General features: G+C 46.1%; 1 protein-coding gene and 1 non-coding gene across 2 annotated transcripts; one reads left to right on the top strand and one right to left on the bottom strand.

Moving 5' to 3' along the window:
- Positions 4,685 to 4,765, bottom strand: TRNAL-AAG. The gene has a single exon. It is a non-coding gene; the product is annotated as a tRNA-Leu (tRNA).
- On the top strand, positions 5,028 to 5,575 carry LOC110436112. Its single transcript, XM_021462331.1, has one exon. It carries the CDS (start codon positions 5,064 to 5,066, stop codon positions 5,397 to 5,399), a length of 336 nt encoding a protein of 111 aa, XP_021318006.1. The 5' UTR covers positions 5,028 to 5,063; the 3' UTR covers positions 5,400 to 5,575.

Here is a 16,879-nt window from a genome sequence, read left to right as displayed (position 1 = left end):
AGCAAGTGACTTCTGGGCCATCGATTGTTGTGGATAGCACTTTGATTCAATTAGGAAGAAGTCCACATTAGGTCCCTCAACTTTCGCGAAGTCTGTTTTCCATTCTTGAACTTCAAAACCGGGTAAAATACATCCCTCAACTTTCGAAACCGTGCATATTACGTCTCTTATGAGCGGTTTTGAAGTCTGTTTTTTCTTTTTCATTTTTATTTATTTTGGCTGAATATTTGTAAAATTATAGTAAATCACATAAAATTCATAAAATAGTAAATCAGATTTTATTGGACTCTAGATAAGTAGATCTACATAATGAACATATAATATGGTATACTTTATTGCTTTAGTAGAAAGTTTTTGTTGTAGCTTTAGATCTGTGTTTTTCTATAATTAATTAGAATAGTTCATAGCTATAGTTTATATGGTCCAATTATGATGAATTTTTTATGTTGGGCTAATTATTATATGTTTAAATTGTGGTAAAAATTTAATACTCATTAGATCATGTATAACTTAGTTATAGATTTATTAAGATTTAACAAGCATAAACCTAAATAAATCTATAACTAAGTAATACATGATCCAATGAGTATGAAATTTTTACTACAACTGAATCATAGAATAATTAGCCCACCATATAAATTTCATCACAATTGGGCCATAGAAACTGTAGCTATAATTAGTCTAATTAATTACAAAAAAAGCATAGATCTAAAGCTGCATCAAAAAAATTATACTAGATCTACTCATCTGAAGTTCAACAAAATTGAGTTTTTTATTTTATGATTTTTATGTGATTTACTGTGATTTTTCAAAAAATTCAGCCAAAATAAATAAAAAGAAAAAGACAAAACCACTTTCAAAACCAGGTCAAGGATGTAATGTGCACGATTTTAAAAGTTGAGGGATGTATTTTGTCTGGTTTTAGAATTTAGAGATAAAAATTAGACTTTTGTAAAAGTTAAGGGACCTGAAGTGAACTTTTTTCCCGACAAAATCACTGTGGGCGCTGCAGATGGCCTTGTGCGAGGCCGTGTAGGAGCCTCAGGGCGCCTTTGATATGGGCCAAAATTCTCTGCCTTTGATATGGGCCAAAATTCCCTGGTCAGACCCTTTGGCTACAACTGTTGCTTGATTCACTTGGTCTAGTTTTCGGCTAGACTCGTGGCATGCAAAAATTCTTCTCTCTTACTTAATTCACTTGGCCTAGTTTTCGGGTAAACTCGTGGCATGCAAATTTTCTTCTTTCTGCTGGCTCCCGAAAAACACAATGAAGGTTCGTTTTTAGGCGGCTAGGCTCACTAGAGCGCGTAGCAGCTCGCGTGAGTGCTGAAACGAGTGCTCCGGTCACCTCCCGTAGCTTGCCACTCATGGCCATGGCCTTCCACTTTCACCCCACTGGCCACCACGTGAGTCCACCTTTCCCCCTGCTGTTCGATGACGCCGCCGCCGCGGGGGTGCCCTCCCCATCCCTCTCCCCGCCCCTCGCTCCCGTGACCTCTACCCATGCGGCCTATGGCCTTCACCACCGTAAGGCGCGACAGGTCCACCTCGTCTCCCCCTCCTCGAGGTGCACCACCACACGGCAGGCCTCGATGTCGTTCTTGGGGATCCACGCATCCCCGACCAGGGCGGTAGGAGGAGGAGCTCACCAGACCGCACGGAGCTCACCGAACCGATGTCCTCCATATGTTCGATGAAATACCAAAGACGATTTTGAGGTGGTAAAGTCACCATGTTCAGGTCCAGGCTCACTGTACTTTTGCAAACAAACACATTCTCAGTAGAGCTCGGCTATGAAGGAACAAGCAAATCAAACATGATATTCGTACCACTTGAGCCTGGTCGTGGCTAGCCACAACCTGGCTCATGAGCTTGGCCTCCCATAGCTCAAAAATCAAACGGGCCCTGAGTCGCCGACATGGATGTGGACGGGCGGATCTCGACAATCTATGAGCGATGCTGGGGGAAGAGGTGCTGGTGGCATCGGCAGACGTGGGCAGTGATGGCCTCCTGGACGCCACTGAGTTCGCACGTCTGGTGGCGTAGGCGTCCCGAATGTGCTCTGAGAGGAGGGCCCGCAGGGTTGCACCACCCCCTCCAACCTTGGGCAGATGGTTGCTAGACTCGACGTGCACCGGGACGTTGATGAGTGACGTGCCAGATCTGAAGGTTTGACCTCGACGGCGACGGCGTGCTCAGGTTCGATGAGTTCAAGACCATATTCATGTCCTCCTTAGTGCTAAAAAGAACAAATCTCTTAAGCAACCCCCCACCCCCACCCTATCTCTCGGGGTATTGACTTGTGGCTTAATGCTGACCATAAGTGAGACAATAATAGCGCAAATGATTAAAAAAGTACTCTAGCATGAGTAGCGAAAAGCACGCTCAATCAATCCTCACTTGAAGGCTCCATCCTTGCTTAGGAAAAAGCTGAACCACTTGTAGATGAATCTATTTTTTTCTACTATAACTCACTCTGTCAGTCTACTAACACCACACATATTCGCGTCATATGATGAATGCCGCATTATGCATACGAATAATGATGATCATATGTGGTTGGTGCTGGTGCTTGGTGGTTGTGAGTTGCAAGTGAATTCGATTCTGATGGAACCGACCCGTTTCTGGCAAGCAGTAGCAGCAGCAAGGAGCTTGGATGCTGCTTGTGGTGTCAAATAGTGACAATAACACCTAGATATTGCAATTAAAATCAAATTTATCACATCCAGATCATATTGTGGCGATGTTCGCAACTACTTGCAACCAATCTTGTTATTGCCACGATTTTCATGGAAATCACAACACAAATATAATCATGGCAATATTGTATACTATTGTCACAAAAAAAAGGTGGCAACAACATCTATGTGTTGTAACCAATTTTGTATCGTTGCAATGCATAGTGTGGCCAAAGGGTCAAAATCTAAGTAGGATCGGAGGCAAAACAATGGTGCCTTGGTGAGATTTCAATCACCTCTGCATCGACTTGAGAGTACCGTTTGAGGAGAAAAATGGAGTTATATTTTTATTACAAAATGTAAAAAAAAAACCTCCAAGTATACTTGTTGGAAAGATGGTCATGACTTTATGTCAACATCATTCTGCTTCTCAATCGTATAGTAGCCACTTGAAATCCACAGTACAAGAAACGTCATGGAATAAACTTTATGCTAGCATCATATTTTTTGAAGTTAGGTTTCATAATTGCAATTACGAGCAAGCTAAGTATGGGAGAGCTTGTGGCGGTCATTATATGATGATGATCAATCCAACCATCAAACATGTCAAGATACATATACTTTGAGAAAAAGATATAATTGTATATTTTAGGAAGTACTTCGGACCCCCTATATTTGGCTCAGGAGAGGGCCTCCCCGAGCCTCTGTTATGCCCAATCTACTCTAAGTTTAGCCCATAGCAAGGAAACACACTCCTACGTACCATCATGCACCATTGGTTCTACGTCAGTTGGAGGTTTCTGCTAATTCTTGTCTTTTTCCTTTTTATTTATTTCTGCTAAATCTTTGAAAAATCATAATAAATCACAAAAAAATTATAAAATGAAAAATTTAATTTTGTTGGACTCCTGATGAGTAGATCTACACAATGAATATATAATATGATATACTTTAGTACAAAATTTTGTTGTAGCTTTAAATCTATGTTTTTCTATAATTAATAAGAATAATTCATATATGTAGTTACTCTGGTTCAATTGTGGTAAAATTTTTATGGTGAGCTCATTATTATATGTTTGAACTATGGTAAAAGTTTCGTACCCATTGGATCACGTAAAACTTAGTTATAGATTTGTTTAGCTTTATTCTTGTTAAATCTATGCTTTATCTAACTTAGTTATAGATTTGTTTAGCTTTATTCTTGTTAAATCTATGCTTTATCTATAACTAAGTTATACGTGATCCAATGAGTATGAAATTTTTACCATAGTTCAATCATACAATAATGAGTCTACCATAAAAAGTTTACCACTATTGGACCATAGGAACTACATATATAAATTATTCGAATTAATTATAGAAAAATATAGATTTAAATCTACAGGAAAAACTTTGTATTAAAGTATACCATATTATATAGTCAATGTATAGATCTACTCATCAGGAGTCCAACAAAATTAAACTTTTATTTTTATGTTTTTTCTATGATTTATTATGATTTTTCAAAATTTTGGCAAAAATAAATAAAAAGAAAAAGACAAAACCACCATCTAAAACCACTCAAGGGGCTTATTTGACCGGTTTTGAAAGTTCAGAGGGTAGAATATCCGGTTTTATAGTTTGGGGGAGGAAGTATTAAAAATGTTGGAGGAAAATGAAACAGAGGTGTTGGTAAATAAAGGGGGAATGTTAAAAATGGAGATAAATTGAAAACAAATAATAGATTGTTGAGAGTGTGATTTGATTGGACGTAAAATGAAAAAAAGCTATAAATTGTTGAGAGTGTGATTTGATTGGATGTAAAATGGGAAAAACATTAAATTGTTGAGAGTGTGATTTTATTGGAGGTAAAATGGGAAAAATTATAAATTGTTGAGAGTGTGATTTGATCCGAGGTAAAATGAAAAAATCTATAAATTGTTGAGAGTGGGATTTGGTTGGAGGTAAAATGAAAAAAAACATATAAATTGTTGTTGGAGGTAAAATGAAAAAAAAATCATATAAATTGTTGAGAGTGGGATTTGAACCCACGCCCTTTCGGACCAGAACCTTAATCTGGCGCCTTAGACCAACTCGGCCATCTCAACTATTGAGATTTTACTAGTTTCCAAGTTTTTTTATTTGATGCAAAGTACTGAGTATAGCAACAACACATCCCCTGCGTGTACTCTTCTTCACACGTTCGTCGTGTCATGCTGCCGGCAAAGTATCCGTGTAGTACGCGCGTGCTTCCGACACCAACACAGCCCAAGAAGCCATACCAAAGTCCTCTGTCGTCGGATATGCGCGTGATCCCATGTTGCTGGCTGTATAAAAAGATGCCGCGATGTCCTCCTCGACATCGATCAGCATTCACAAATCACGAACCCATAACAGCTAGCGACGATGGCCGCTGTCCGTCGTCGTCGTCCTGCCTGCAGCTCCCTGCTCTTCATCGCCATGGCCATACTCGCCGTGGCACAGGCCGGCGCCGGAGGAGAGCCCGACCCGGACCCCGAGCGCGGCGGCGTCGGGGACGGGGGGAACCCCGCGGACTGCCCGGTGGAGTGCGCGACGAAGCTGACCAGCTACATCATGGAGACCGTGAAGTGCTTCTTCGCGTGCGCGGGAGGAGGAGGCGGCGGCGGCGGCGGGGAGCTGAGTGCCGCTCAGGAGAAGCACGCGGCGGCGGCCGTCATGCGTGGGATGTGTCGTCGTCAGCAAGGGCTGCTGGGGACGTGAGCCCGTACGTGACTCGTACGCTCGTCACCGTCACGGAGCACCAAGAGTATACATGCATATATATAGTACGCGTATATAGAAATATACAACAATGGAACTCGATGTATCCAACTTATTACTTCCAAGTGTATGAACTAATGTACTATAACTACAGTACACGTCGTACATGTGGCTACTATGGATCTGTGATGCTACATCACTGTAGTACACATCCCCATCCGCCATTTTGGTATAGATGGCCATCGGGCCGTGCCGGCGGGGGTCGTGCCTCAACGGGCCACCATGCTGGCCGTGCCGTGCTCGTACCTGGCCTCCGGCCTAAGGCACGGCCCGTGGGCCGTGGGGCCATGCCAAGAGCACGGTGTGCCGCCGTGCCGAGCACGCGCACGTGGGAAAGAGGCAGCCGTGGGAGGTGGTGGTAGCCGTCGACGTGTTCGACGACGCCGCTGAAGCTCTAGCCTCCGGGGAAGAGGACGAAGTCGCGGCGGCGCTCGATCTTCGGCCGGCCATCGCGGGGCACCGGAGGAGATGGGGTAGGGGCAGCTGAACATGGCCACAGGACGACAGGGGGCGTTCGCGCGAGCTAGGAGGGCGTCGGCGGCCAGAGGGAGATGGGAGGAGAGGCGCAACGCTGGGAGAGGCGAGACACAAGACTGTGTGAGAGAAGCGCGAGGCATGGCAGCGGCGCTGCGAGGAGGTGAGGCGCTGGGAGAGGCACGGGCGCGCAGCTGTGTGCCTCCGTCTACGTGGGAGCGACTGAGCGAGAGAGAGTGGGGTGGCCGGGTGGGTGGGCTGGGCTGATGAGGAAGTTAGGGTATTGTGGTTAGCAGGCCAGAAGATGGGAGTTAGCAGACCCCGGCCGGACCGCCTTCATACACCGGACCATGCCCGTGCCGTGCCACGAGTCAAGGTGGCGGCCCAGGCACGGCCTGGTGCCTCGGGCCGTGCCGTGCCCATGTCGGACCAAAACACCGGGCCGTCGAGCCATGGGCTGCATAGACATCTATACATTTTGGTCCCTTCGAAAACTATGTCGCCATCGTAGTCGTCGTCGTCGTCGCCGCCGCCGGACCGTGGCCACTTAGGCCTTGTTTAGTTCACCCCGAAAACCAAAAAGTTTTCAAGATTCTCCGTCACATCGAATCTTTTGACACATGCATGAAGCATTAAATATAGACAAAAATAAAAACTAATTGTACAGTTTACCTGTAAATCGCGAGACGAATCTTTTGATCTTAGTTAGTTTATAATTGGATAATATTTGTCACAAACAAACGAAAGTGCTACAAATCTTTTCGCATGGCCTTATACGTGAAGACGAACCAACCTGTGTCGACCGGTAGTAGATGGTCGATCAAGGACCCTAGTAGCTAGAGCGAATAACTGATGACCGGAAGCAATCAATGGCGCAGGCGTGGCAGCATTGCAGTGCAGCTGATGACCGGTGAGCGCTTTTTCCACGCGTTCCTCATGCCGACCCTTCAGACTTCACTTTCATAGTTTCACTCCCCTCCTGCATTATATTTATTTCGTCGCATGGTAGAGTTGAACCACACACAAACGAAGCAGCGCGCGCGCCAAACAGCCAGAACCCAGCTGAGCTCTGAGAAGCCATGGCCTCTGCCCGTGCTAGTGCCACCATGGGGTATGCCCCGTCCGCCGTCGCCGTCGTCGCCTCGCTCCTCCTCCTCATCGCCATGGCCTCGGCCACTGAGACAGGAGGAGGCGAGCTCGACGACCCGGACGCCGCGACGGCCGCGCGCGAGCGTGACAACCACCAGAGGATCGTCCTGGACTGCACGATGAGGTGCGTGACCGAGGCGGTGGGCTGCGCCACGAGGTGCGCGGGTGCGCGCCCCGACGAGGCGCCCGTGTGCGCCGCGGCCTGCGTCCAAAGCGACGTCGGCTGCCTCGCCGGCTGCAGGCCGCCGCAGCCTGGCGGACCTGCAGATCAGTCGTCGTCGTCTCCGGGCGCGCCCGTGCCACCCGCCGCGTGATGAGCGTGACGCAACCACTCCCCCGTGTCGTCCCTCCGCCGCGCGCGAGCGTCAGCGTGGATGCATAGTCGATATCGATATGATCCATCGGCATGCGGTTCCCATGCATATGATGCGCACACCTAGCGGTGTAGAGCTAGAATGGTCAATTTTTGTAACGTCGTCCAATGAGATATCTGGCTCGTGGAACTGTGTAATTCATGTCTTTGCCGTTAATGAAGATCTTTTAATTAATTAATTAATTAATAACTTGTTCACTATCCCTCCGTCCCAAAATAGACCCATCTTATGCTTATATTGTGAAAGTATATTTCACGATCTATATAATGATGCTTATTACACATTATGAATACTAATAATTTTGTGTATATTTTTTTTGTTAATCTAAAAAAAGTTTGACTCCTCTAAGATGTGTATTTATTTTAGAACGAAGTGAGTAATGACAATTGACATGCTATAAACCGAGTTGCCCATCAGTCAAACAAGGTCAACAAGTTGATATGAATGAGATGTTTGGTTTTTGAGGTATGAGATGTTATATTATCTTCTCATTTCTCTCTCTTTTTTGAGGTTTATGGTCGAATAGAATGAGTTGATTTATGACAACCTTGTTCCTATAATATTAAATGAGGTAATTCATCATGAGTTAATCTAATGAACCTCATGCCAAACATGAAGTGATCATAGAGAACTAGCGATGCTCTTTTCTATAAGATGTTTGGTTTAAGGAACCACCTCATTATAGTTGATGGTGCACTTCCATAAAATTTAGTTGAATGCCTTTCACAAGAGGGGCAGGGAAGGGATAATAACATATGAGACCTCAAAGCATCAAGATGCCTAAGAGGGGGGGGTGTCACACCCGAATGTAAAAGAGCATTCGGGTGCCAAATCACATGTGCGCCAGGATCTCAAATTCACACACATGGACCGACATCATCAATGGTACAAAACACAGTGTTAAAACGAATTACATAAATGAGAGTAAAAGTACCATTATTACAAGCCAAATGTTTATCAAAGTGCGGAGGGGAAACATAAACTAAACTGTTCCATAAATAAAGGGAAAACTAAACGCCGACGTAGCAGGACCACCTTGCCACAGGAAGGTCGACGGTAGAACCACACGAGCCTAACAACCAGGAGACTCAGGGTAGTCCTCAGGGAAATCGCAATTGTACTCCTGATCGTCCGAGCAACCTTTAATGATTATAGCAAGGGTGAGCTCATGTCGAACTCAGCAAGCACAGACGGAAAGTAATGACATGCAAGGCTTAAAACAAGGTAAAGCTGACTTGGTTTGACTGCGGTAGCATTTTAGTTGATCACTTTTAATTATAACAATTACTAGAACAACCTATTACTAAATATGAGTAGCATAAACCCAACCCTTAATTAGTGTAAGTAGTAATTAGCATCTTTTAAAAGACTATCCTGATTATTATAGTAATCCAGGGATTAACCCCAATTATTAACACAGGATAGCAATCCTGCCAACACGGAATAGCCATTCCGCCAAAACACGAGGTAGCAACCTCGCCAAGTTCCATCTCCAAGTATCCAGTGAATCCAATTTGCTCATCAAGTGAGGGTCTGGGCCGCTCGTGACCGTGAGCACGGCTGATATATCAGTTTTACACTCTGCAGAGGTGTGCACGTTCACTCCAAGTCGTGATTCCCATTTGCCCGGGGTCGCGACTCCCCAAAACACTGCCAAGGTGAGCAGGCAGGGTCTCACTACGAGACCTTTCACAGGGTCCAACTAATAGGATGCCACTCGCAAGTTTTCGCCGGGGCGCTCGACAGTCGATACCCATAGCCATGGCGTACCGATCAACCGACAACTTAATATTCATTACCCAAGTTACTTCCTCACGCCTACCCGGAAAGTAACACCCTACTAGTGGAGGTCCTGCTAATTAGTCAAGCCAGAGCCATTTAGCTTGGAGCTGCACTGTAAGTCCCAGGGGGCCGCTCCCTGACTAAGTCCTTACGGAGAGCAGAGACGGGTACGCCCGGCAAACCGGACCACCAACGGTACCCGCTCCCCCTGTCACCACCATCATCACGATGCTCATAAGCATCCAACATCGCCATCACCGCAGTGACCAAAGATTCAGCACAATTTAAGCATCAAGTTGAGTAGAGACTAATACTTGTTTAGGCATGTGTATAAGATGAGTAGAGCAGCTAAGCAAACCTAGTATAGCCTAGTCTACCCAAATACATAACCCCAGGTGAACAAAGAATAGTAAGTAAAGCTAGTCATGTCCTTAGGGTTTGCATTCACTGGACACATGCATATAAAGTAAATGACATTAATGAGTAGGTTCAAAATGATCAAACGGTGTCTGCACTTGCCTTGATCGAAGTCGGGTTGCTCGAACTCAGCGGGATCCTGACCCTCTTCCTTCACGAACGTCTCGTTGGCTATACGCGACAATCATCAATCATAGGAACAATACATGCAAGCAAACAAACTTAATCAGAAACAGCACACCAAAGCATGCGAAAGCATAAAGCAACTGCACTACTGTATTCTACTCGATGAAACGAAACTATAGCGACCAGAATCACCTAAATCGGAGTTACGATGCAAAAGTTATGGCTAAAACAAGTTGAATGGCATTTCCGTAGATAAACTGAACTATTTTTCGTAATTAAAACTAATTAAAACTGAATTAAAACTCATTTTGGATTAAATACATAAATACCAACGGGTGCAGGGGCTAAACTGTAAAAGCAGGGGCATATTTTAAATGAAACTATAACTGAGTTGGATCGCGGGTTAAATTTGAAGAAACGCGAGGGCCTTTTCGCAAAAAGGCCAGGGGGCGCGCGGGACCGTGGCCGGCCTGGCCACGTGGCGGCGCGCGGTTGGCCGGTCCATGGCGCGGGCTGTGGACCGGGGAGGGGGCGGCGGTCCACCGGTCCATGGTGGACCGGGGGAGGCGCTGGCTGCTGCGTGGACCGAGTCCACGTGGACCGGCCGCACGAGGCGCTGGGCCGCGGTCCACCGTGGACCGCGCGCCGGTGCGGAGCGGGCGCGCGCGCAGGGGCGGCCGGCGGGCGGCGGTGGCGCCATTGGCGCCGCCCGGAGCTCGCCGCGGCGGCGGTTCGGGGCGCGGGGAGGCGAGCCAAGGGCACCGGCGGGGTCGGCACGACGAGGCGAACGCGATGGGACTCTCACCTTCGCGAAACGTCGACGGCAAAGAGAAGCTCGACGGCGGTGGCGCGGACTTCAACGAAAACGGCGGCGGCGCTGCGAACTTGCGGCTCGGGGTTTGCGCTAGGGTTTTTGGGGGGGCGCGGACGGTTGCGGCGGCCTTTAAATAGGTGGGGACGGGCCGGGGTCCTCGATCCGCGCGCGACACGGAAGTCGGAGCCGGCCGTTCCGGTCCGTCTCCGATTCGGCCGGAGGTAGGTGATGACAGGTGGGTCCCACCTGCGGGGCCCACCAGTCAGCGGGCGGCAGAGAGAGCAGGGGCAGGGGGCGCTGATGCCGTGCGGCTGGGCCGCGCGCGGTTGTGGGCCGGGGAGGGGAGGCGCTGCCCACTTCCCTTTCTTTTTTTTTATTTCAAAACAGATTTCCTCCTATTTAAACCTTTCTTCCAACAAAATAAAAACCGAGCGCAACCAATCATTAAATAAATCAAGCAAAAACAATGCAGCAGCATGAATGCAGAAAAAAAAACATGTTTCTACCTTATATTTCTTTTTATTTAATTTTGTAAATTATTTAATAATTCCCAAAAATTCAAACTAAGCCAAAATTAAATCAAATTTAAACTAAATTTGAAATTCAAAAATTTGGAGTGTTATAGGGGGATTGGGCTAATTCTAAAATTTAAAGCGGTAATTAAAACCTATTAGCCCATCTTCACCCCTAGGTGCCTAAAGTGTGTTTCCTAGTAATTCTACCGGGAGAAAAGTTTTGCAGCCTAGGTTCCAATCCTATTCTAGCGTGGCAATTCTAGGAATATAGATACAAGGATTGAAATGCTTGAAAGTAAATGCTCAAAGTAAAGAGGAAAGAAATGTCGTGATGTTTTGCTAAGGTATCGGAGAGTCGCCACTCCCCACTAGTCCTCGTTGGAGCACCCGCGCAAGGGTATAGCTCCCCCTTGATCCGTGCAAGGATCAAGTGCTCTCTATGGGCTGATTCTTCATCGCTCAGACGCGGTGAATCGCCCAAACCGCTCACAAGATGAGTTGGGTCATCCACAAGCTCCGTCGGATGATCACCAAGCTCCCGATCACCATCAAGACATCTAGGTGATGGCGACCACCAAGAGTAATAAGCACAAACTCTCACTTGACCACAACAAGCCTAATGAGAAAAGTGGATGCACATTTGCTACTCCCTATACATTAATGAGGTCCTTAATCTTGGATTATCAAATCTCAATCACCTTACTATAGGCTCTTGCATTCCCTTACACTCAAATGGATGCTTCAGCTGATCAAATGAGCAAGAGAGGTGCTTTGGATGAGTAGGAGTTATATTTATAGGCCAAGCCTTCAAATCCAACCGTTACCCTCCAATTCAGTGGGATCGTCGAACACTCCAACGACAGGCGTTGGACGCATCCGACGTGTTCAAATCGAGTGTAGGTACGGTTGACCGTTAGAGGCGCGTTGGACTGTGGCAGCGTCCAATGCTTACCCATCGGACGCGTCTGACGCCCCTAGGAGCAATTTCAAACCTCTCTGCATAGCGTCTAGTGCTAGGTCCAGCGTCCGACGCTAAACCCTAGCAGCGTCTGACGCGTTGCAAAGATCTTCCTTTGCTATAGTGCGAGTATAGGAGCATTCTACGCACTCTTTCTCTGTCACCGTGTGTCCTCTTACACTAGTCAAACTCTGATGTCAGCGTCCAACGCTCAGTCCTCCAGCGTTCGACACAGCAGAAGCTCCTCGTTTCACTTCCAATTTATTTTTTTTGTGAAATGAAACGACTTCAACCAATCTTAGGGACAAAGTGAAGCTACCCAGTGCTAAGTTTGACAAGTGTACACCACACCTAACCATTAGACTCACCTAGGTCAAGCTACCCATTTGCACGCCTTAATACTTCGGCCAAAGGAAAAACAAAGTTCGAACGACTAATCCGAACGTCATTTCTCCTTTCGATGTTCAGAACTATCCGTCCTTAACCTTGTCGTCCATCCTTTAAAAACGGAAATGATTTCCATCGACAGGGGCATGTGAAAGGTCCTTGTTTGGTTTTGGTAATTGAGTGACAACTTAGGTGGACTAATAGTGTTTATGTGAGATACACAGGAGATTAGTCCACAAGTGATGATGTGATGATGAAGGAGCTTATTGCATATGAGACATGACATGGAGTCATGTGACCAAGGTAGAGAAGATCAAGATGAGGCTTGGCTCGATGGACCGGTTGCAAGAGTGAAGGGCAAGTCGGAGGCCTTTGAAGCGAGGGACCGCGTGTGACGGTGAAGCTTGAGCAAGACTTGGCGCCGATGGACCGAGGCAACGGTGAAGAGCAAGTGGGGTCAAGATCGATGAACCAATACGGTCACGTGATGATATGAAGTGAATCATATCATTTGGTGATTGGTTGGTGCATGTGTTGTATCAACATCGGAGGAGATGGAATGGAATGCGCAAGGCAATGGTATAACCTAGGGCATTTCCATTTCACCGGTCATAGGTGTGTAGAGAAGTTTATGATCGGATTTAGGATAGATGGCCGTACTATCAAGAGGGGCAAACTTGTTTGCATAGCGGTCATCTAGTGCCACTTGAGCGATCTAACTTTGCATACATGATTAGGATCGAGTGGCGTGGTAAGTTTGAGAGGCTAACTCCTTTGGGAAAATATTTGTGAAAATGCTAACACACTTGCACATGGTGGTGTACACTTGGTGGTGTTGGCACATTTGCAAAGGAGAAGGTGTTGGAGTTGACTTTGTTCAACTTGGAGAAGAGAGAGAAGTCTTTCGGTGTTCTCTGGACATTAGGATGACTTTTAGATTGGAATACTGCTTTGATCCATTTTGATTTGGATTGAGTATTCATATAGATTGGATAGCACTCTAAGTAAGCTTTCCAAAAATGTCCAAGATCATCGAATTCGGAGTTCAGAGCTAGAAGTTAGCAACCTAACAAGTTGAACTGCACGCACAGGACGCTGAGAGTCTGGTGCGCACAGGACGAGTCCGGTGGCACAGGATGCTGAGAGTCCGGTGCTGCTGCAAGTTTGCGTTGCTCTCTGCGTATGCGTCCGGCGCGCACAGGACGCGTCCGGTGTGGAGCAGCAGAGCGTCCGGTGCTACTGTTCTAGACGCGCGTGCATGTGCTAGCCGTTGGCGGCAACGGTCGAGTTCAAATGGCTAATAACACATGGCTGTTTCTAGAGCACCGGACGCACTATTCTAGCGTCCGGTGCTACCTACAGTGAGTCCGGTGCTCACGACTTTTGCCCAATGAAGGGGCAACGGCTAGTTTAGCCCTTGGGGCTCTAAATAGAAGTGGTGGCCGGCTTTGGCTGGTGCTGAGCACCCTTGGGACTTAGTGTCCATGCTTGAGGAGTGCTAGTGAAGCCTCTAACTCACATATGCTTGATAGTGATCATCCAATTGTGTGAGTGAGCGATTCTAGTGCATTGCATTGAGAGATTGCATCGAGTGGCATTAGGTGTTCGTGTTGCAAGCCGGTGGTGCTTGTTACTCTTGGAGGTTGCCACCTCCTAGACGGCTTGGTGGCTTGTGACTCCGTTGAAGCACGCAAGGAGATTGTGCGGTGCTCCGGAGAAGAGATTGTGAGGGGTACGGTGCTCACCCCGTGGGGATCGCGATGAGCAACTCTAGTTGAGCGAGACGTGAAGAGCGACAAGTGGTCCGGCCGGGTCAAGTGCTAGAGCTTGTGGTAAGCACTCCACGTGGGAGAGTGTGACTTGCGGGTCACCACTAGCAAGAGGACTGGCGGTAACCTTAGAGCTTGTCTCAACGGGGACGTAGCTTGGTGGCAACCAAGTGAACCTTGGGAGAAAATCATCGTGTCAACATTGCTCTTCCCGTTGGTTTGCAAGTCCCTAACACAAGCTCGTTCTTACATTCATATACTTGTGCTTGTGTAGTTGCTCTTGTATTTAGTTAGCTTGTGTAGCTTGCTAGTTACCTTCTTGCTTGTGTAGCTAGAAGTAGTTCCCTTGCGTGACTAATTTGGTTTGTGTAACCTTGTTAGTCACATTGTTTAGTTTGTGTAGCTAAGTATTTTGCGCTCTCTAATTTGGCATTGGTTGCCTTGTTATTGAGCATTGCTAGTGAGCTTAGGAGCTTTGTGCTTTTGCTTACTAGTTGTGTAGGAGCTCCCCCGGTTTGCAAAGTACTAGTTGCATAGGTTTGTGTGACCTTGCTCCTAGAATTGTTTAGGTGAGCTCTTGCTAAGATAGCACCTTGTTTGCTTGTTTAGGATCTTTTACAAGGTGCTAGAGAACTTAGATAGAGGGGTGTAGTCTTGGCTAGACCGATAGTTTTAATTCCGCATTTGTTTTGGTTAGCCGGCGTAATAATTTTTAGAAAGGACTATTCACCCCCCCTCTAGTCCGCCATCTCGACCCTTCAAGTGGTATCAAAGCTAGGTCTCTCATTTGTGGTCTTCACCGACCCGAGAGGATGGCGGCTTATGGGCTAGATGTTGAGTGTCCACACATTTTTGATGGCACACACTTTGCACGGTGGAGAAATTAGATGACATGCAATTTTAAGTTTATTTCTCCTCAAATGTGGTGGATTGTAGATGTGGGCTTTTCTTGTGCAATTGATAAAAAGGTTGCAACTCAAGCGCAAAAGAAATTCCTACATCTCGATTGCCAAGCTACTAACATCTTCTACTCATCTATGAAAGATAATATATTTGGTGAGATCATGGATATGAAGTCCGCCCATGAGATTTGGGTGTTTCTCAATGAGAAATATAGGGCGATATCCAAAGAAGATGATGTGCCAAAGGTGGATATACATGAGGTTGTTGAGCATGACCACAACATGGTGGTTGTGGAGGATTGCTCCACCTCATGGTCAAGTGATGGTGATGATGGTGCTACCATAAGATCTCTTGACAAGGATGATGGTGATGCCACAAGTGATGCAAATGATGATGCTACCTCTTGCACACTTGATGATGAAGATGATGGCTATGAGAGTGATGCTTCTACAAGCTCATCCACTTCATCACATTCCTCCATATCTCACGGTGACGGCAAGGTATCTATTGGAGGTGTGATTGTTGATTGTGATAATCCAAATTTTGAGCTTGTATGCAAACTTTCAAAAGCTTTAAGAAATGAGTTAGCAAAAGCAAATAAATTGAAAAATGAAAAATCATTTCTAAAGACCACATGTGAACAACAAAAGCATCTACTTTATGTTACTATTTGTTCACATGAGGAGCTAAAATTGGTTCATGAGGAACTTTGTGTTGCTCATGACAACTTGGTAAAAGATCATGCTTTTCTCACTAAGAAGCTTTCTAATGAAGAAATTAAAACTAGTGAGAGCTCATCACTTGGGTCAAATGATCAATCACATATTGTTACTGACCCTTGTGATGTAGGCAAGAAGCATGTATCCACCTCTTGTGATGATTTGTTATCTATGCCATGTTCTTCACATTTAGATGCTTGTTCTACTTCTATGCCTTGTGAGACTAACCTTTTGAAGGTGAACAATGAGCTTAATGAACAAGTGAAGAATTTGAGCAACAAGTTGGAGAGGTGCTACTACTCAAAAGTCACCTTTGAGCATATATTGAAGACTCAAAGAAACTATGGTGACAAGTGTGGCCTTGGCTTCAAGAAGAAGATGACAAAGGGCAAAAGAAAGCAAGAAAAGAGGAAGCTTTCTCATTTCATGTGCTATCGGTGCCATGAAGTGGGACATCTTGTTAATGATTGCCCAAACAAAGAGAAGCTCAAGAAGATGAAAGTAGAAGAGAGGCTCAAGCATGTCAAGTGCTTCAAGTGCCGCACTTGGGGTCATCTCACCTCAATGTGCCCAACCAAGCAATTGGTGAAGCATCAAGTGAAGCCTCAACAAAAGCCACAAGTTGAGCAAGAAAAGAATCCCCAAGCTCAAGTCAAGATCTACCATGAAGATGGTGGTGACATGGGGATGATGAAGAAGAAGACAAGAAGGGGAGGTAGACAATCAAGATCATCAAAAGACCTCTCCCACATCAAATTCTTTGAGTGCAAGAATGATGGACAGTTTGCCTCGAAGTGTCCTACCAAGCTTGAGAAGAAGGCTTAAGCAACTTTCAAGAGGCAAGGCAATGAGAAGCAACACATGAGCAAGGAAGAAAAGGCTCAATCAAAGCGAAGTTGCTACTTATGCCGGGAAAGGGGACACATGGCTCATTCATGTCCCCTAGGTAATAATTCTAAGCCTATTTCAATTGATGTTATTACTATGCTTAGAAAGGACGATAATGGTACCTCTATGGTTGCTATTGCAAAAC

Source organism: Sorghum bicolor, chromosome 6, assembly GCF_000003195.3.
Source record: "Sorghum bicolor cultivar BTx623 chromosome 6, Sorghum_bicolor_NCBIv3, whole genome shotgun sequence".
NCBI classification, from domain to species: Eukaryota; Viridiplantae; Streptophyta; class Magnoliopsida; order Poales; family Poaceae; genus Sorghum; species Sorghum bicolor.
The sequence above is the reverse complement of the archived record's forward strand: the minus strand, read 5'-3'. Positions and strand labels throughout refer to the sequence as shown.